Source organism: Oryzias latipes, chromosome 9, assembly GCF_053564925.1.
Source record: "Oryzias latipes strain Hd-rR chromosome 9, Olatipes_Hd-rR_3.1".
Lineage (NCBI taxonomy): Eukaryota > Metazoa > Chordata > Actinopteri > Beloniformes > Adrianichthyidae > Oryzias > Oryzias latipes.
In genome coordinates, this window is record NC_136245.1 from 10,661,586 (window position 1) to 10,683,730 (window position 22,145).

Consider the following 22,145-nt stretch of genomic DNA (forward strand, 5'->3'; position numbering starts at 1 on the left):
AGTTTTGGATTAATGTGCTGCTGAGCCCTAATTGTATTCTTGGTTTTAAGAGAAAATGAATTGCATTAACATAAAATCTTTGAGTACATCATTCCCTTGCTATATTGTGGTTCACTTTTTGGGGTGTTGCAGATTTCTTTCCGTGCAATTTTGCACGCTTTTTTTCTTTCTTTGCTTTTTTTTTTAACACAACGCACTGTGTATCTGCATCCTGATTGGCTGTAGACCATTGTCTATCAATCTCCTCCTTGCTGTGTCTGCTGTGCAGAATGCATTCAGCTTGCCACATTACATAAAGGTTTGATCGCGATTAGATCTTTGTTTTCATTCTATAATACTGGACTTATTTTTCTACAAATGTTTGAACTTTAAGAGTTTAAACAAGAGAGAAAAGTGTGAAAATGTTTATGTCTGTTTGAGAAAAAAACATGAACATTTCTTTTAATGTATAAAGGCAGTAATGAGGGGTTTTACAGCATTAAAAACTGGATTTTGGTAAAGTAGAAATTTCTACTTTGAATTTCAACTATCACAGGTTATTTTTAGAATGCAATCTCGCAATAAACACGGGATCACTCTATATTTAAATTTAAAAAAAAAACACACTATTTTTTCACAATCTGCTTTGGTCTGTTGAAACCAGAAGCAGGATTGCAGATATAACAAGAAGTTTGGTTTAACAAGACAGCAAGATTCTTGCAAACTCTTATCAAATCCATCTCACGCACCTTTATTTTCTGCTGGTGGTGGTAGATCTGCCATGCGATCTGGACATGTACTGCACACCACTTGCCAGGTTTCTATAAATTTATAGAGAAACTGGGGTTAACCTGCTGGCTTGGTATGGGGGAGCTAAAAAAAAGGGATTCTGGCATGACAAGTTTCTGGCCAGACTACAAAGTGCGAACATATTTACCCAGACAATAGGTTAAGTGTGTCTACAACCGAGTTCTTCTAATTCAAGCCTGACGGCTCACTTTAAGAGCAGCCAAATCGTGCAATCACTTGATTATGAGTTGTTAGAGAATTTGAGGTTTTGGACTTTGTGGCCTGGCCAGAGAGACAAAGCTCTTGCGCAAAAAAAGATAAATCGTCTGCTTACCCGAACAGATGTCCTGAACGGATCACTTATCTGTATGGACAAACAGATAAACGTGATCCTCAACAACAAATAAGTCAAAAGAACATATTTTTAGGCTCTCTAAATACACAAAAAACAGCACTAGAGGCCGTTAGCTTGGAGCTTACCCGTGGATCCTTCTGGAGCAGTGTGTGGGGAACGGCTCCAGGACGCGCTGCCACGTCAATGGGATTAGAGGCCTGACAAAGAAAATAAAAGACACATGGTGAGCAGCCACATCTAAAGTGAAAACATGCTCATGACACATGGAAAGAATATGTCATGTGCAGTCATGTTACTGACAATAACATATCAAGGAAAAGGGTTTTCATGATTTTAACATGTCCACCTAACAGGCTGAATTAGTCTGGCAGCTGGAAGGTACCCTTTGCCTTGAATATAATGTCCAAACTAATATCTTCAAGCAACTGCTGCTGCTGGTCTGAATCCTGTGCCGGTTAGGACACAGAACCTTATAAAAATCTTTTCTAAAGCCACAGTAAGATCCTTCAGCCACAGTTTAAACCAAAGCAGTGCTCAGTGACAAGGAAGCACACTTATACATGGCTGCTGCTAAACTATACAGCTGATGTAAATAAGTATGAAAACCCCAGAGGTTGATTCGGAGAATGCTTAGCAGGGGCTCTGGATGCATATAAGTGTTCCTTGAACCATCTGGAGGGACCTTCAACAAAAGGGACCCTCGGCAACAGAATCCACTGGGAATTGGGCCAGCGGATTTAGGGCAGCTTTGATTGGTAGCTTACTCCAGGTCACAGCCTCTGAGCATCTGCCAGGCAGACTCACACCCTCCCAACCCTTCACATCCCCTAGGTCTTCTCTCCTAAATGCTCAATTTCTTTAAAAAATAAAATAAAATAAAGGGAAAAAACCAATATACTTATGATTGAGGTACAAAACCATTTGCAATTTTTTTTAACTGGGAGTTTCGTTTTACTCTTTAAAGACCCACTCCAAAAATCTTTTAAACTATTTCGTAAGCGTTCCCAGTGGTCTTTAAATTATTGTACCAAAAAATCCGTGTCTTTTTCTTGGACATAGTTTCTGCAGAGCGTCAGTAGTTTGTTTGAAATTCACCACTGAGTAGTGGGCGGGACACTATCCCGCTAGATCACAGCCCCTCAAACCCCCAATCTAACATTAGCAGTGCAACAAAAATGGTGAGCAATATTAGAGCTATCCAGCTGTACAGTATTGAGCCAGATGCCAAAACAAAGACATTCATGTATCTATTTGTCTACAAGCAGATGCATCAGAATCAGAGCTTGTGGCCCGCTCATTTTCAAGCAGCATTTTTTGTCTGCTCCTGATTTACAACTTTTAAAAAGAAGACAGAAAAACAACAACCTCCAAATGCTTAATTTTCTTTATACCGTATTTTCTGCACTATAAGGTGCATTTAAAAGCCTCATTTTTTTCAAAAGACGACAGTGCACCTTATAATCTGGAGCGCCTTATAAACTAATTGTGATTGTGTTTACATGTGTCGAAGCGACTTGTTAGCCTATATTTTTTTGAGTTGCCACCAGCACATAATATGCTAACAAGGCTAATGTGTCGCTGTGTTGGACTGTGTTTTTTTCTATATGTAACTTACTAGGCTAGAAGTTAGCATAGCTACAGTAACATTTGTTTTAGTTGTATCAGTCTGTTTTTTACGAGTTGCAAACAAGGTTGGGAGTAAATAGGGTAACATGGCTAATGTTGCTAACGTTTAGCATGTTACAAACAAGTTCTAAAATTACTGTGAACGTGGTTAATAAAGTCTAACTGACTGATGGACTTATCTATGACTCTTTTGTCTCGTTTAATGCGGCTTATAGTTTGTATGTTGTATGTTGCATGTAAGCTACATGCAACATACAACATACAAACTAGATTCGAAAATAAACCATTCATTGAAGGTGCATATTAAAATCTGATGCAACCTATAGTGGGGAAATTATGGTTTATGCCCTTTATAATCAGAAAAATGCCGCAAGAAGATGTTAAAAAATACAATTTGCATCGGAGTGGGTTTTTAAATCTGCAACTTGAATAAAACTTATTGAGAAATCTGTTCAAAAAGGAGATTTTTGCATAGCTTCCTTGGAAATGTCCTTAAGGTTTTTCTTTGAGAGACACTCTTTAACAGTCGTCCTACTGGCAGCTCGTGGGTTGAGGGGGGTGGGATGTGGGTCTGACCTTGGGCTGGAAGGCTCCTTGCAGCGAGCTGAAGGGTCCTGAGTGTGGAAGCAGCTGAGGCATGCCTGGCATGGTTGGGGGGTAGGAGGGGAAGAACTACATAGGAAAAAAAGGAGGATGGAAAACACAGAAAAGACAGAAGAAGCAAGTGAAACAGAGATATGTGAAGGCCGCAAGCATGCGCAGAACACAAAGTCAAGGCCACAATACACAAGGCAACATTCAAAATCCCGAATATGAATATTGCAGTGACGATATAAACTCACGTTTGAATGTCGGATGAATGGATTGTCCAGTTTTGGGGTGTATTTGTCAAACTGGAGAAAAAAGAGGGGAAAAAAGAATTATGGTTTAGAAACCAACTCCCACATAAAAGAGCTTTTAAAAAAGATTAGTAACACATGATCAACATCTGCAGCTGCTTATGAGCAGGATAAGCAACTAGCTTGAACTGGTCATGCCTTTCATTAAACAGCATGGTTGCACAGACGGTGAAACACTAACACCTCTCTGCCAGGATCAAGACTGCCTGCATGATTTTCAAATTAAGCATACAGACGTTGGGTGTGGAGGCCCACTTTAGGAATCAAATCAATTAAAAAAACAGACTAGTTGTTTCTATTCACAAGAAAGTTGAGCCAAATTGGTTGTGACTCCAACAACGTTTTTCCTTCTACTTTTCTGTATTTCTTTATTTTAAACTATCGGATTCAATGGTGGAAAAGAAGGGAATTTGGGGGAGATTTGGTAGTGATGTATGGATGGCGTATCTTTTAATTAACTGAAGTGCCAACCGTTTGAAAATTGATCATGTAGGAGGCATTAATAAATCCGGTTTGTGCCTGGCCGGAATTATATGAGTCAAGTCTTTTATATATCGGAATAGAGCTGTGAAAGAAAACGCCTGGAGCAGGAGTCACAAGATTTGCACCAAGCCTTTTCCAATTGTAGGGGCGGACATACACTACCGTCGGGTAGTGACAGCCCAATGTTAACACCATGGGCTAAAAGCGCTCTCAAGAATGTGTTTTGGCGCGTCACATGCTCAGTGTGATCATAGCTTAAAATGGGATTTACACAAAAGACAGCTTGTGCTTAAAATCGTAGACTATGAGCTGTCTGTTTATTTGACTGCAGTGGTGAGGGGCTAATTCAGGACAGAGCCCTACCACCGTGCACTGAGGTGGACAAACGTTTCCTCTGGTAGAACTACTACCCATCAAAAATTCTTTCTGATGGGATTTGCGCTATGAAAAAAAGACTGTGTGGTTTAAATTAATATTTTTTTCCTATCCTGTCCCAAACACATATGAATGTAGTTAGTAAGGAGTAGGTGAACAGGGTGAGACGGGACACAGAAAAGTGCCTCAGGGAATGAATGGAGACTTTGTACGTCTGTTTACGAGCCAGTACCGCTCCTCCATTTTGCGAATGGCAAATTAAAAGTGACAGAAACTTATTGCTACTCCACAAATACACAAACCATTTGCAGGTACTTTTTGCAAGTGCTTTCACAAAGCTCCATTGGCAGGCGCAGATGTTTTTTGAGTCTACATTATACGGGAAAATGAAGGCGTATGAATCAGAATCTCTGTGTGAGTCTGTCTTTGGGTGCAGGCTTGGCAGGGCTGCAGGTGGAGCGGCAGGGTTTGGGTCAAAGCCCCCCCCCTTTAGTACACCGGGGTGTTTCACATCTGCACGCAAAATGGCAGCCGCGGCAGAGGTGGCGCTGGCAGCCGGGCCCGTGGGCGATAATGGGCTCGTATAAAAGACAGACTGTCTATTGAAAAGAAACACTAAGCCAGCTTCCGAGCTCATTAAACAGTTCCTCTGCAGCTTTGATGTCGCCGCTTGTTTAATGTCTGACACTGCAGAAGAATTCTGGCTGCTTTACTGTCTTGTAAAAGAAACAACTCCATAAATCACAAAGCCTGTCGTAGTTTAATAGTAAACAGCTTGGCTAATTGAAGCTTAATATTTTATCTTATTACAATTAAGGACATCTCTTGTCCAAAGACATGGCGGAGCCAAGGGGGTGACCATTTACTGCTGCCATTGGGTGAGCCAGCTGCTCAAGGCTGTAGAGTGATCAACAGATATAGAGGCTTCATAATTGTATTAATTACAGCCAAGGGTTGTTACATTGTTGAAATGACATTAAGCATCCAGTGAACATGGATGATCGGAGAGGGGAGAGGAAACTGGGAAATTTGAGTTCTGCTCTTTGGTGACGAAATGGTAAGAAAAAGTGTCACTATCCTCGCTCCTGCTTCTCTCTGCAGAAACCCAGCCTTTTTTCCCAATCCCTTCAGGGCAGGAGGGAGGGGAGGTGTTAATGAAGTAAAACATTGGCGAAAGCAACAGCAGATGACGTTTATGTCAGCCCCAAATCCCAATCAGACTGCAAAAGACGGCGGGGATCGAGCTGAAATCCTTACATCGCTCCCGGATTGATAAAAATGGGGGAAAATCGCCTCTTTCATCTTCAAAGGAAAGACTGTACGTAATTCCTACCATGCCGGGAATAAACGGTGGAGCAGATAACAGCATGTGTTTTGGCTGGAGAACCATCTGAACCGTGTTCGCACTTATCTGACGGCGTCCCATAAATACAAGCGCTTTGATTTCCAGCGCACAGGATGGGGATAATCTTAGAGAGGGGCCTTAATGGTACCACAGGCTCTTAAACAGAGGTCACGGCTTGATGGATTAGATCTATTAGACTAATGCCAAAAAAGCTACAAATGGGGACACATTTGAAACAGCTGTCAGAGATTGCCATGCAATTGAAATGATGGATGAATAGCCCCAGCATTTTTTTTCTTCTATGCTAATCTAAAAACTGTCAGAGTTAGGACCCCCCCCCCCCCCCCCAACTTCCTCAGACATGATGACATTGAAAAAAACGAGAAAATAAACCACAAAGAAAATTAGAAACATTATCCAAAGGGTTTCATAGTGATGTCATTTATCTGATATGAAGTCACTGGAGCGATTGCACAGCTTTGTTTGTAATTGTCAAAGACCGAGTTGGGCACACACTCACTCATGTGGAAATGAAGAACATGCACAGATTTAAGTGCAGGAATGTACTCCCTCACACTCACACTCACACTCACACACACACACACACACACACAAACACACAAAACACACACTAACTGTTGTACATTAGGAAAATGAAAACATTTTAAACACATCCATATGCAAACAATTGAAAAAACTTTCAGTGATCATCAGCATATTGACAGACATTACGTGAAGGTGAACAGAAAAGTGATTATTTTACATGTTTATTAGCTTGATGGGAAAACATTATATAAATCACTATATAGCAAATATTCCATGGATATAAAATTCAAATTCAAGCATATTACAGTGTATCAAGTATGTATGTGTTTGTTTTTGAACGACTAACATGTATTGTGGCAAAAAAGTGACACACTACAGTGTGTTTGTGTCAGACGAGGTGACAAGAAAAGGGATATTTAACAAATGTAAAACTTCAGATATATCAAAAAAATCTAAAGAGACAAATCCAAAATGAAGGAAAAGCCGTCAATAAAGGTTGGGAGTCTGTAACCTCCAGGATTTACTTGGTACAAATAAAAGAGGGGAAGTCGACTTAAAAGAGGGTTGGAGGGGTGACAGGGTGAAATTGTGGGCAGTAACGGGAGCTTCTTTGTTTTTACTTATCCTCACATTTCTGGCTTGGGTACGCACCATGGGGGGTGCGGTGGGCGGGGTGAGAATGGCGGCCTGGGGCAGGCTGGCGGGGAAGGGCGTGAAGGTGTGCTGATGGGTGTGTTGGTGCTGGTGCATGTGCTGGTGTTGGTGAAACTCGGCCCTCAGGAGCGAGACGGGGGCCAGCGGCGAGGCGGACGGCCCCCGGCCGCGCTCCGAACTCTGAACCAGGAAGCGGTTGTTCAGCTCCTGCCTCAGGAGGTCATGCTCTGCAAGAAAGGAGAGCGAGGAAAACCCAAAAAAAAACAAAAAACGAAAATAACAAAAAAAGAAGGGGAAGGAAATTAAATAAAAAGAAAGAAAGAAAAAAAGGTCGGGAGGGAAGGGTGGGACACAAGAAAAAAAAGGCACGGGCGCCCAGTCAGTCTTCACAACAAGGATAGAAGAAGGAAAATATTCACCTGGCATTCTCTGTTTCTCCAGCTCATGCTGTGAGGGTTTTCTACGTGGGGACTCATTGGTGGTGGTAAGAGAGTTGCCTGTGACAATGTGCCAATCAGAATCCCCGAATGAGGCTGGCAATACATGATTGGTTGGTTGAATGATATCAACAGGCTGGTATCTAAAGACAAGAGAGAACCAAGAGTCATCCCGGCAGAAAACACACACAGGCCTGCCCTCTAATAGAATGTCAGCGCACAACTGGCACATTCATGATTTTTTAATTTTTTTTCTTTTTGGAGATGTCCTTTGTTGTTGAAGCCACCATTTATAAAAACAATTCATACAACAAACCTAAACGAAGACTCTAGTTGTTGAGATGTGCTAGAATTACAGTGCTTGCTCTCAGCCCAAAAATGCTATTGTCCAGTTGTTAGCTGACATTTTCCACTGACTTATCCAAGGCCTTCTACAGTGACCTTCTGGAAATTTCAACACTTGGTTAAAAACAGTGAATTGATTTTGTCTTGCTCTACAGTGGCTTTACATAAGAGTACAACTGACATCCATTATCCCTTTCCATGCCTTAATGCTGTAATGTGAAATTTACTTACTGAATTCCTCAAAAGGTTTTGGAACTACTGATGAGGTGATACGAGTCATGAGTAACTGCTGCGTCAACAAGCTTGCATAACTAATAATATTCATTAATACAATCCAGAAATAAAAAACCCCTACTCAAAGGACCTTAATGTAACCTTCCTGTCTACTACTATTTGCTCCAAAATAACATCTTCTACTGCATAAATATTCTTTGTGACTTATTCATAATTTTACCTCCAGGAAACTATGTAAAGGAACAGAAAATGGACTAAAGATATCTGTAGAGAATCCTGGGGGCAATCTCTTTGTCACAAGGTAAAGCCAAAACGAAATGTGCTTCTGATTCATGAGAAAGAGACGTCTTTTACACAGAAAGAGCCAATTCATGTGAAATCAGGAGACTCATCTGAGTAAATTTAGCAGTTAAACATAACTAGAAGCATCAAAATAGATGAAAAAGGATCATACTCTTGGATTTAAAGAATTTTACACAACAGAAGGTACACTTAATGAAACTGAAATGTAATAAGTGAACAATTGCCAGAAAAAAACATTAAACAAAAAATTTTGTCCACCTTCTTAAATTGCATGAATCAAAGTAGGTAAAAGTCTGATTAACCCTTCAACACCAGAGCTTTAGTTCCAGCATTGACATTCCTTTAACTACTGTAACACTTCAACCGTTAACGCAATTTATGGAATTCCAGAGGATTATGAAACAGGAAAAAAACAGCTTTACTCTGATATGGAACAGTTCACAGTAGTGAAGTGCTTACACAATTAACGTAAAACAGTTCGCCTCAAGTTAATCATGTAAACGGTTAACGAGTTAGGGTATGCAAAAGAGTACCGGTATGTGTTATCTGGGTGTTTCTGGCAGCATCTCCTGTGTTAAAAGGCTACTTATTTTTCCAATTTTCAGATTTGAATCTATAAGTATAGCAAAAGGAATATATCCTATTTCCAAATGTAGACATTGCCTTAAACAATTTGAATTATTCAAAGGTATAAAAGCATGTTTAGCAGTTTATTCACTGAGATTTGATCTGGAAGTATGAGAGCAGCTGGCACTGAAGGAGGAACTTGCACACAAAGTTAAAGCAATTCTGTGCTAATGGTGTCTACTTCACAGCATTTTCTGCCACAAGTGAAACGGTTTCAAATAAATAAACGTAAAGAAATTAATGTGTTTTCTGCCTTATAAGGCGCCCATACAAGCCTTAATTTTTTCCAAAAAATGACAGTGTGCCTTTTAATCCAGCGGGCCTTATATGAATTTTGGATGTGGTTACTGATGTTGGAGCGATTTTAAGAGGTATATGCCAAAATGTTAGTCTGTTTTATTTTTTTAGTTTCAAACATAATTGTTTCATAATTGTGAATATGCTAACATCGCAGCACTGTCAGACAAGGCTATTTTTTTTACATGGAACTAACAAGGTTGAGAGTCAGCATAGTAACAGTAACGTTTGTTTTAGCGCCATCAGTCTAGTTTTTTTTACATATTCCAAACATGGTTGGGAGTTACAGCTGTTGGAAATAGGCTAACTTGGCTTAATGTATTACAAACAAGTTCTAGAATTACTGTGAACACAGTTAATGAAGTCTGACTGACAGACCTCTCTGACTCTCTTGTCTTGCTTAAGGTGCCTTTGAAAACATATAAAAATAGACCATTCAGTGACGATATATCTAATAATACGGTGCGCTGTATAGTGCAGAAAATAGGGTAACTTAAAAAACATTTTTTGCCTGTTAACGCTAATTTGAAGCAGCTAAAACTGGTTCTCCTCCAACATTTACATCTAAACTGCATGGAAACGTCCTGGATGTTGATCCCTCCAAAAATTGATGCAAATCAGAAGTTTGCATCTGCACAGAGGTGTAAGTGTCGCAGCTCACCTGGGTAAGGGGTGCCGGCAGGGTGTCCAGGCACCACTAAGCTATTAGTTGGTAAGGTCGGTGGTGGTGGCAGTGTTGCTGGGGTTGCAAACATGGCCGAATGGCGATGGGCCGGGCTCCGTAGGGAGGAATAGTGCGAGGTAGAGAGGTTGGGTATAGACAGAGGCAAGGCTGAAGCTGAGGATGGCAGTCCACCAAGGTGGTGAGGGGATGGGGGCAGGTGTTTGGAGAAACCCACCGGACTGCTGCTGTGACTGTCCATTTTACCAAAAACAAAGACACAAGACACAAACAAGCTCTATTACAATACGATGGTTAAGGTGTTTATGATGGGATGCCTTCATTCACAATACTGGCATTCCGATGTACAGTGTTCACTCGTTTATCGCGGTAAATCTGCAAAGTAGGATTATAGCGATAAAACCCCTAACTACACACTTTATTCAATTTTCTCAGAGAAAAAAAATACATTTTTATATTTTGCTCACCTGTTTAACTCTCAAAGGTCAAAAACCTCATAGAAAAGTCCAGTATTATATATTTTAAACAAAGATCTGATCGGGATTAAAGATTTATGTAATTTATCTAGTTCTAATTCTATTAAGGAGACATGTCACACATGTTATTAATTCAAAAGGTCTACAGCCAATCAGAACGCAGAACACATGGTGTGGTAAAAAAAACAAAGCAAAAACAAAAAAAACAGCAAGCCCGCAAAAGGTCAACCACTATATAGTGAGGGAATACTGTAATACAAAAAATTCTACAATCTTTGCTTGTCCTTAATAATAGACATGAAATGAAAAATTATATTTTTAATGTTTAATCCAAGTAACTTTTAAGAAAAATTCAAATATTTATAATGACTTAAAGTTTAGAAATGTCGAATATTCTGTTTGCAATGAGAAGATGAGATGGAGTCGGAAACAGTGGACAAGCCTGTGTTTTTCACACTATGGTTCAATGAAAACAGTAAATCTGACAGCTGGTTATTTCAAGTTCATTGGGTGGAAAATCAATATCCTCATGAGAACAGTCAATGTCTTGTGGAAAATAGATCTGTCCGCTGGACAATATCGCATTCATTCTGGAATTTTTCTATGATAATTTCTTTTTTTGAAGGACTCCACCAGAATAGCAGCAGGAGAACATTACATGAAAGCAGCAGCATCACTACAGGACCAACTTAAGGCAACTTCCTGGATGCTTGATTTTCTCTTCTTGCTATTCATCACTTTCGCACTGATTTTCAAACACGTTTTCAAATGGAAATTCTCAAATAGAAAATTTTCTTGAAACGCCAGCCCAGTGTGTGTGATTTTTCAATGTGACGGATCAATTTTTTAGGTTGATAATAAAGAAAAAACAAACAAAGCCGCAGCAGCAATAGTTTACCTGATGTCGTGGAGGCTGCTGCACTGATGCAGCGGGTGATGCAGCTGATGGCCAATGACTGGCCGTGCGTGGTGAGGCGGGAGGGGAAAAAGACGGGGCTCCTGGTGTGCGTGTGGATAAGGAGGGTGGGGCTGGGAATGGGGTGGTGCCTTCAGTAGGGGTGGGGTGGGGAGAGGGGGTGGAGGCTTCAGTTCCTTCTTGACACCAAGAGGAGGAGGGCTGGGAAGAAGGCGTGACCTGGGAGGCACTGGCGGGGCAGACGCCGCCGCGGGTGCTGGGGAGCCCGTCGGTGCCGAGGCCGGGGTGGGGCTGGGCACAGGTGGTGCAAAGGGCACCTCAATGCTGCTCTGCTCCTGGCTGCGCTGGAGCCCTGAAAATTTGGCTGAGTTGCAGGTCTTAGACTCTGGACTCTCATTCGTTGGCACACCTGAGAAGAGAAATCACAAAACTTCAAATAAATAAATAAAATAAAAAAAGAAGTATCAGAAGATAAACTATGTTTTAATAATCAGAAACAAAGAGGCGATTAGCAATAATCTAAGATAATTATAATAAGGGGTTTCTTTCCCTTCTTCCTGTTTTTGTTCTTGAGCAAAGTTCCTCTTGTTTCCTCTCACTAGGTTCTATTAAGTGGTTAATCGGGTCATTTTCATGCTCGACTATAATCAGATGATCCAATTTCTTCTTGCAATCTAGTCAGTTTGAATAAATCACAGCTAATTAAAGTCAAATGTTGGTGCCCATTCAAGGCTTTGCTGAGCACACAATCTGGCATGAAATAATTATGTTTCAATTGTGCTGTGAGGAGAGATCGTGGCCTCTTATCCTGGCCTCTCTGCCGCGGCAGCGTCCCATCCTTCCTTCCTGTTCTTTCTAAGGATACAGAAAAACACAACAAAGTGCTCTGAAGTCGGCCTCCATCTTTAGCATTGATCCCGGGTCTTTTCAACAGGCTGGTACAATCAGTGAGCGACTTCACATTCTTTTGCTTTTGCAATCCAATCACTGTAATTATGATCTGTTGTGGCAGCAAAATAAAAGTGGAAAAAAAAGAGAAAAAAAGTTACATCTTGATGCATTTCACATGTAGAGGAGGCTTAGAAAGCTCGGAATTTTCATGTAAAAGACGTTTTTGTTGTGTCAGAGTCAGAGGAAAAGCCAAAAAAGTCACAAAGAGATCGAGGTGGAGGAAATGCGAGTACAAGAATGACTGCTATATCAAAGCTGCTGCTGCTGCTGCTGCTGGTAGCATTTGTGTAAAGCAAGAACACTTCAAATGAACCAAAAAATGAGAGAAATAAGGTAATTACTCATTTATAGATAGACGCATAAAGGAGGAGAGAAGACAGCACAGACTTTCATTTCTACAGCTAAAATGTGGCGGCACTTCTGTCAAAAGGCTCACTGGCGTTTCAATTAAAAAAAAAGAAGCTCACAGGCATGTTGGTAACAGGAAAAAAAGCAGGGAGCCGCTATCAAGCCAGCAAGAACTCAACATGCGGCTCTCAAATGGAATATCCAGTCACCATTAACAACCTGCTTAATCTTTCTATTTCTAACATCCATTATAAGGCCAATCAAAATGCAGGAGAGTTTTTTTTTTAATTTGTTTATTCGTTATGCTCCCTCTATCTTACTCCATGGTTTTATGGGAGGCCTGGGGGCTGACTGAGGTGTCACATTTTTCAAATTAAATTTGGGGTCCAGCCGTATATGGAGTTCATGGTTTATATAGGTCTGGGCATCGGTTGTCAGGCTTCTACAAAAAAAAAAGGGGGGGGGGGGGTGTGGACTGAAGGCATAGACAGGAAGACAGACACTGACACACAAGCAAATATCCACAGCAGAAATGTCGCCAGTGGGTGATGTTGCCATAGCAACCAGTTCTAGCAGACACAATGCAAGGCGAACGATTCTGGGTAAAATAAATAAATAAAAGTCTCACAGCAACGAGATGGAAAGGAGAATTTCTCATATTAATGCCGCTATGTCGGGGCCACCGCGAGTGCCAGGTTATCTTAATGATGATTCTAATGGGCTCTAATGGAGGCAGGGAGGTATCATCCTCATTAAAATCTCACTAAAAGCCAAGACGCGAAAAAATATGAATACAACAACAACAAAAAAAAGACAAAAAGATTTCATTTGCATATACGACTGAAACCCAAAGGGAAAAATTTGTGAAAGAAAGCTAATGCTATGTCAAAAGCTCCTTTGCTTTAGAACTGAAGTAAAATTGATGTGAGCAATGGCAAAGATTAAAACGCAACGTTCTTACATGGAACCACTTGAAAATTGTACTTTTAACAACCATCCCAACACAGGTAACAGTTTAGAGTAAAATCACTTTGATAGATTACTTCTACAGAGTGCCTTTTTTATTTTAAAGTTGTTTTTTTTCCCCCAGCAGCTATTTTGAGTGCAGAACCACACGGAGCACTGATGACAGGAACGCCTTTGACAGATGCCACCTAAGGCCTGTATGCCGCAAAATCACAGCTCCTTCTCAACAGATAACATCCTTTTGCCTCAAACCCACAGAACTGTCAAGTTGAAGTTCAAGCATTTCAGTAGCTGCTAAACCCTGCATTGTTTTGCTCTTGTTTTCCTGTCAGGGCTTGGAATACACTTTGCCACCAATCACCTGCTGCAAAAGAAAAAAAAACAGCAGGCAAGCCACAGGCGGTCATGTGAAGCAAATGCCACATGAGTGTGTGTGTGTACAAAAAAAGGTGAGGTAGGGGAGGTGGGGGTAAGTCCTTGAGCCTTCCAAGCAAACCTGAGCAGATGGTGCAAGTGAGTCAGGCTGGTTGGAGGGCAGCCCAGTGATGGGAGGTGGCTCCCCTCGCCCATTAGCTGGGTTAGTGCACTAGGGGGACGGGGAAATTCCCGAGGGAGGTGTTGGCAGGCCTGCTCACCAGATGACATGTCATCCCAGTATTGATCTTTTTATAGTTGTTCCTGTGGCCCTGCTTACTCAGGGGAATTGAGTCTCGCCTTGGGCGCACGTGCCTTAGTTTGGAGCGATATGAGCCTGCAACTTGGGAGGGGCAGAAAGAGGAAGGACGAGGGGGTGGGGGGTGTAGCTGAGGTAGCAGACGGACTACAAGCCGCTGGGATTTGCTGCTTATGACTGATGTGTCCAAGCGGGGAATCTGGGATGATCGCAGTGTCGCCACACAGCTGTTCCTGCCTGCGATATCCTTCACATGTGACCCTGTTCGTCCCTGTGGAACATCTGGAGGGCTGGCACTGATATGGTCCTATGTGGCCCTGACGACAGATGGTCCAGCTCGGACTAGCGTTGACCAGTCTGGAATTGCTCAGCACACATTTCTAGGAAAGCAGGTCTCCACTGCATGACTAAGGCCCGGTTTAAACTTCATTGGTTGCAAAGGCCATCATCTGCAATTGTAGTACAATTGCATGCATATCGCGCCATTTAACCTCTGCTTATTTAGAGGCATTAGAAGGTGGAGCGAACTTGATCTAGAAAATTGTTTATTAAAACAACATTACTGCATTCTAAATACAAGAGGGGTTAGACAATCTTTCATTTTGTTTTAACTTTACTAGACTTTTTTTTTAAACATAACATTTTTACAACATATTTACTTTCTAATGCAACCATAACTTCAGCTATGTTTGATAAAAGTATGGAGCAGATGGTAAATGCCTTCATATTTAACTTTTTTTTTTTTAAAGATAAATGTTTGATATGTTGAGACTTTTAAAGTACAAAAAAAGAAAAGAAAAGAAAAACCTAGATGCACCACCTACCTTGTCCTGTTTGCACAATTTATTAACCCCAACTAATTATTTGACTAACTAATTTAACTGATTATTGACTTCAGGAGGAAGAAGTCCAACCTTCAGCCCATCTACATCAATGGGGAATGTGTGGAGAGGGGGCCCAGCTGCAAGTTCTTAGGAGTGCACCTAGATGCAGACATCCAATGGAACGCCAACACCTCAAAGGTTGTGAAGAAGGCCCAACAGCGTCTACACTTTCTGAGTTCTCAGGAAGACCCATCTGAAGAGGGAGCTGCTGAGAGTCTTTTACCGCTGCTCCATTGAAAGTGTGCTGACATATTGCATCTCCGAGTGGTTCTCCAGCTGCACCACAGCACACAAAAAAGGAACTGCAGAGGGCCATTAACACCGCCCAAAAAATCATTGGCCATCCCCTTCCCTCCCTGAAAGACTTCTACAACACCCGCTGTCTAAAGAGGGCATGCAGCATCTTGAGGGACGGAACACACCCAGGACACTGGGTGTTTTAGTGGCCGCCCTCTGGCAGGAGATTCAGAGTGCTGAGAGCACACAATTTGAACTAGTTTTTTCTTTATTTTTCTTTTCCCTATTTATTTATTTATTTATTTATTTATTATAATTATTTTTCTCTAATTGCACTGATGTGGGACAGTATCCCAATTTCATTGTACTTTGTATGAAGTAACACTGTGCAATAACTATAAAGACTCATCTTATCTTTTCTTATCTTATCTTCTCCAAATCCAAACCTATTTATATAGATGTCAGCATCCTAAGAGAAACTTGCATATGAAAAAAACAAGCTTTATATATATAAAAAAGTTTGCTGTATATTGCTACAAAAAAACAAAAACACTAAAAAGCTGGAGACAATCGCATCATCAGGGATAAAAAAGTATAAACGCCACTATGAAGGGTGTTGCAGTTATCCCGGACCGCCCCAAGTGAAACTGGCCAGCCTTAGTATGAACTACACCACACGATTGCAGTAGGAATGCGATTCAATTGACGCAATGGCCGATCGCTATGAAATATATACCAGGCATGAGATAGCTCTGTCATGCCAGAATGCAAAGTCTCTACAAACATAAATATTCATATGTGATGATTTGGTTTGGGAATCAGTCGCTTTGAACCTTTTATCCTTTAAAGTTTTTCCATTTTAAACACACACCTGCAAATTTATGGCCTCATAAATGAAACAAGCCCTTCTGCAAATTTTTCTCCTCAGACTGCAACCCTCCATAAACTAAGGCTGTCCATGCAAATCGGTGTGTGCCATAAACTATCTACTCATGTTGACACTGGTGCCAGTGTCTACAATGACCAGGGAAACCGAACCAGTATGCAAAAGCCTTTTCAGAATAGATCAGATCGTATGCAAAGTGTCCTCATGGTAAAGGTTTGTGAAAGGATAAAAGAACCTTAAGGTCAGTGGATGTTCTCATTTACAAGGCAAATACTGCGGCTGACTCCATTCACGGCTTTGCCAAAGCATAAACAGTCAGGAAGCTGATCAAATGACATGAACAGACAGACATTTAAATCAAGCAGCATATCTGTCAGAGTTTGTGCAAGGTATGCAACGAGCTGCCTTGATCTGCATCCTGCTGGCTTGACAGCAAATCTTCTTGACGGTTGAGCTCACAATGATTTGGGTTTGTAACTCTCTAGACAAGCAATCTGTACAGAGCCAAGGCTTAACTCACGAGTGAGTGAATCTGGAAGATGGCTATAACAGATACTGGCAGGAAACCGCGGTCTTGCCAATCAACACTTCATAGCTGTAAGGTATTCACTTGTACAAAAAAAAGGGAAGGGTTTGAAGGGAACGCTTTTGTGTGAGTGGAACAGAAAGTCTGAGCACACTCTAACTTCTGTTTTAGTAATAATTTCATAGGACAAATTTGTGATTTTCCATAACAAGATTTAATCCGCTTCAAACTGGTAAGCAAAAGTGGATTCAAGGTAAAGCACTGAGATGTTTATTGGAAGGGAAACATAGGAAAAGTTGACCAAAAAAAGACAGGGACAGATGGCAATTATTTTGTTAACATGTGAGTTGATAGCAAAAGAATGGGTAGTGAGTTTTTTTAGCGGTAACATCTCAAAGTATATACCTAACAAATTGAGAACCTATATTTGCGTTTCAGAGTTAGCAGCTCAAGCTGAGGAAAGAACAGAGTTTTTTTAAGCTTATCAGATTGTATTTTTCAAGGCAAACAGCAGGGCCCGCATTAGAACTTTAAAGACCAATTCCGATCATCTTTTAAGCGTTTTGAAAAGCGTTCCCAGTGGTCTTTTAATTGCCATTTTTAGCCAAAATAAAAAGAAACGTTTCTAAGGCGTAATTTCTGCAAAGCAACAGTAAGTAGATGTGGGCAGGACTGTTGGCCCTCCTCTTTCTGTCACACATAACTGAAAGCTCTCCGTTTACACACTATTCCGCTAATTTACAATGCCCCCCCCAGTAGCGGTGCAACAAAAAAAGGTGAGTAATATTGAAGTTTCCAGACATACAGTTTTGAGCCAAGTGGATGCATCAGAATGGAGCGGAGCAGGGAGCTCGTGTCCCACCCAGCACATTTACTACATCACAAATACAATCTTTTCCACATGGCATTTTTCACCTGCTCCTGATTCACAATGATTTGACTAAAGAAATAATCATAAATGCACCTTTAAGCTCAATTTCCTTTATCTATGTTCACCATCGTTAGAAAAATGCCACTGAAAAGTTAAAAACAGGATTTTCCTTGAAGTGGGTCTTTAACCTGCATGTTCCAGCGCTGTTCCCAAAGGGACAAACGGACATTAACCCCTGGCAAAACTCACACTTCCTTTCCTGCTCGCTGAGAATCCACACGGGCCCTTCCCCATGCTGAGCTGCTTGCAGCAGAGCTCTGTGACATCCATCAGGCTCGGCTTCTTATGACCACAGCTGGGTCGTCTGAGGTCAGTGCCACTCAGTTCCGCTAAATAAAAGGGTGGACGTCTTGAAACTTTCCACAGAAAAGCCCAAGTCTAATGGCTGTTCTGATGCAGCCCACCCTGCCAGTCAGGAATTTGACCCCTTTCACTGCCACTGACCCCTCACCAGCTCCTGTGACCCCTCTTAGTTGGAGGCCACTGAGCACAAACAGCTGACTTATAGAGGAAGGGGAGGGGATGATCTGGGCTTTACGGATGAATTTTGTGCCGAAAAGAAGAAGAGGCTCCAGGAGTTATTTGTTCAATGCTGCAAGCACTCGCCTTATTATTTCATTAATTAGCATGAAACGCCTGCCTGATGGACTTGAACGCTGCAGCAGCAGCTGTCTCAATTGATTATAGCAGTGGACTTGGTGCTGCAATTATCGAGGTGACTGGAGACAACGCCTGCCACTTCTAATAAAGGACCTAACTGCTGCTTCCCACATCAGAGCTTAGCAGAGGGAGGACAACGGCTGCCTCCCTGCGTCTCCCATACCTTTAAGACCTTTCCAGCCCCCCTCAATAGGCCGCAGTTGAGCAGAGTGTGGACTGCAGCTCTAGAGCAACATGTCAGCTTTACTTAAGCTCGGAGAAATGCCGGAACAGTATCACTTTGGTGCCCTGCAGGAAAGCATCCACTATTAGCCCACCAGCTGACTCACAATCCACTCCAAGTGGAAGGAGATGGGGCAGAAATGAAAGGGCAGAACAGGAAAGAATGTTTAAGACACAATAGACTTGTAGCTTTTGTGGACGAGGCTTCAAGTCCATGCAGAAATGCAGGGAGCGCTCACCAATGTAAACAGAAGCACCTCCGTTCCGTCATGTATGAACATGCAACAAACCCGCACGTCAAGAAGAGGATGTAATATCACCTTTCAGAGCCATACTCATTACTTCTCATTGGGCTGAAAATGGTTGAGGGAAAATCTTTCAACAAATCTGAAGTGGCATGACAGTAGTCTAAAGAGCCGGCATGTTTTTCTTTTCCTCCTTTCTCATCTCTGTTTTCTTTTTTCAACCCTCCATGCTTAAAGCAAAGTAACAATTAGAAGCTGACAGTTGCTAACTATTCACCTTTCCTCGCCAACTGTTTTGACATCTGCAGCCAGTGCAGTTAAGTGCAATGAAAGATGTAAGACAAACACCTAAAGCAGCATATCACATTTTCTCAAGTGCTTTGCGGATTCTGATGTTTGCTGATAGTCTGCAAGATAAAGTGAGGCATTTCATGAGTTCTTCACCTGCTTCACGGATCTCTAGAAGGACTTCCTGATGTGAAACAAAGCTAGTTTTATCACAAAAAGCTTGTCAGGTGCGGGCATCGTTTTTAGGGACTACAATTCTTTTCGCTGGGGGAGTGAGTGAGACGTCACCATAGAAAACAGCTACAGGCTCCAACCAAATTAAGTTGATTGAGTTGGCATTTTTTTGGCAGACATATACTGTCATGTTGGAGCCCTCATCAGTGTTGCTACCCGATCTGTAACAATTACCCGATCGGTCCAAACATACGCAAATATTACGTAACTTCCTCTTTGTGGCCAACATCGCGAAGGTTTGATAGCAATTTGATTTAGATCAGCTTCTGTAATTTGTATATTTTTTGTACATTTGTTGTCCCAAGATTGGAAAGATGAATTAACAAATAATAATTAAAGCAAAATAAAAATGTTCCTGACAGTTCTGCCTCCTTTACAACTGGACATGCATTTTTGCCTTTCTCATCAACGGAAAGCTTCTCCTAGCTGATTTACAGCGCTGTAAAATAAAAGAATGTTGCCTAAAAGCAGCACTATATCTTATATTGGTGTCATTACATACAATGAAAATCTCACATGTGTGACAGACTGACAGCCACACGGCTTGAAGTTATTCTCTCTGTTTGATCGTTTTTATTTTTATAAGTGGGTAAAATATAAAGATTTTAAGAGGTTATTATTGTTATTAACATCTGAAGACATACTCCGACTGTAAAATGTTTTAGCGAAAGTAAACACATTTTGCGCATTTGTGGACCAATCGGGGATCTGTTACAGATCTTGTAGCGTCAGTCAGTAAAGCAGTGATTGGTCCGACTCAGTCTCAGTCTAAGTTTCTATATATTTTGAACGATTGACGTAAAACCACATATTTTCATTGCGGGAACGGATTGGTCAGTTTAAATAACTTGAACTACAGAAAAAATGGCATGAAAAAAAGGATTATCAAGAATATGTTAAAAATGGTGGCAGAGCAAGAATAGAATGACTGAGTAATAGTTGTTTCATTCTCTATAGAAAACTATGTGATTTGGGCTTTTTGTAATCTGCGGGTACTTCCTGTTTGGAACGTCAGGGGGGAAGGGTCACTCAGTCCAATTCTCATATACAGTCAATATACAGTCAATATTACAAAAAATAACTGCTTTCAGAAACACGTTGATGCTCTGTAAAGACTTAGTATTGTACGAATAAGGGTGGGAAAAAAAATGTATATACTCGTAAATCATTCACTTTCCCTATTTCATTTATGAAATTACATTTAGTATTTTTTTTAACATTGAGAATCTACTTTTACTATGTATACTGCCGAGCTAACTATAGAGAGCCTCTCTATGACCTCCGATACCAGTCATCCTGGTCTCACGGAGAGTTCGAGTCTAAGAATTTTTGGTGGGTATTTACAGATTATGCCCCACTGTGCATTAAAAGAAGCACTTGAACTCTGGTTTCACACATCAACAAGCCTCTAGGGGGCACTGGCCACTATAGACCCAATGATGTAATCAATGCCACTTCTATAGGAGGTTTATGGTGCAGAGCTGCTTCTCAGCTTACAGAAAGACACCCAGCAGCTGCTAAAGACTAGAGTGGAGATGCTATTTTCTACTATCATGACTTCATGCCAAAAAAGCTGTGTTCTTAAAGAAAACCTTCCTATGGCTGGGTTGTCTTTTGTCTTGTGGGGAACGGCTGAAAAAACAAAAAACATGGGGGTGATGACACACTTAAAGGAACTTGAAATAGCTCTAATTCGTAACCCAGTTAGACAGCCGCACAAACATTTTCACAAAAGCGTTTTCTTCTCACTTCAAACCACAAAGCCTTTTACCGTCACAGAAAGCAAGTCGGTTGGTGGGTGTATCGAATTTGCAAACATATGCTGTCCTTCCTCGCACCTCATTCATCATTCCCGATTGGAGGGAGAGTGAATGACGGAGATAAAGTGACACAAACGCCAGAGAGGGGTCACTTAATAAGGCTGACTTAGGAGCAGAGGGTCAGCTGAAGATCTGTGTAAACTAAACTAATGGACATGAGGCCTGGATCTTGACCTTTTTGGCGGCTGTTAACCAAAACCCACCATCATCTGCTTCTATGTGTGCAGAGAGCACAAAAGCAAACCAGCGCACAAAGAATAGAAAAGCTCCTTTAGGCCGTGGCGTACAACACGCATTAGCAACAGCTTGGGTTGCTACGAGCTGCTGTATTTAATTAAGGTTTTCGAAGTGCGGCAGGAGAACAATTGATTTGTGTGAAATGTAAAGGCTGCATGCCAGTTTGGAGAGATGTGTGAATATGAATAAGTGTGTGACAAGAGGGAGGACAAAATTGGACTCAGAGACAAGCCAAATTCCTTGCAAGATGAAACAGATGACAAACAGGTAAAAAGACAGAAAAAAACAAAAATAAGGAGCTCCAAAAAAGGTCCAATGAGACTGGCTGTCCAAACAAAACAAAATCTAAAGACCCAAATAAAACAAAACAAACACTCAACTGACAAAAACAGTACTAAAGTAGTTAGGGGCATCAAAAATCTAAACACAACACAAAGAAACTACCAGGTTTGCTTGACTTGGTCATGAATTGGAGTTGAAATAAAAAGCTCAAACCCCCATAACATTTTCCTGAAAGCCTTCCCTCTGGCTTCAGCATCCAGTGCTTAGATTATTGTGAGCAGCTAAAAGGTAAGTGCTGGGAGAGTAACGGTCGAGAGTGGGTTTTTAGGACCATAAAATATCAAGACCCAGATGGCTCATCCTCCAAAACATGTCCACTTCACCTCG

At 41.3% G+C, this 22,145-nt stretch overlaps 1 protein-coding gene across 20 annotated transcripts in view; it reads right to left on the reverse strand.

Annotated features, from left to right (window-relative positions):
• fbrsl1 (fibrosin-like 1) overlaps window positions 1-22,145 on the reverse strand; it is a 358,217-nt gene that overhangs the window by 9,877 nt on the left and 326,195 nt on the right. For 9 of the 20 annotated variants that reach the window (XM_078952652.1, XM_023958686.2, XM_023958690.2 and 6 more), the window contains 8 exons: window positions 11,351-11,777; window positions 9,956-10,209; window positions 7,028-7,278; window positions 3,592-3,642; window positions 3,326-3,421; window positions 1,249-1,320; window positions 1,103-1,132; window positions 729-800 (listed from right to left, as the gene is read on the reverse strand). In XM_078952652.1, coding sequence (XP_078808778.1) covers window positions 729-800; window positions 1,103-1,132; window positions 1,249-1,320; window positions 3,326-3,421; window positions 3,592-3,642; window positions 7,028-7,278; window positions 9,956-10,209; window positions 11,351-11,777 — 1,253 coding nt within the window. Of the gene's footprint in view, window positions 1-728; window positions 801-1,102; window positions 1,133-1,248; window positions 1,321-3,325; window positions 3,422-3,591; window positions 3,643-7,027; window positions 7,279-7,470; window positions 7,632-9,955; window positions 10,210-11,350; window positions 11,778-22,145 lie in introns of all 20 variants that reach the window. The other 11 variants (XM_078952659.1, XM_078952658.1, XM_078952653.1 and 8 more) reach the window with 5 other exon arrangements.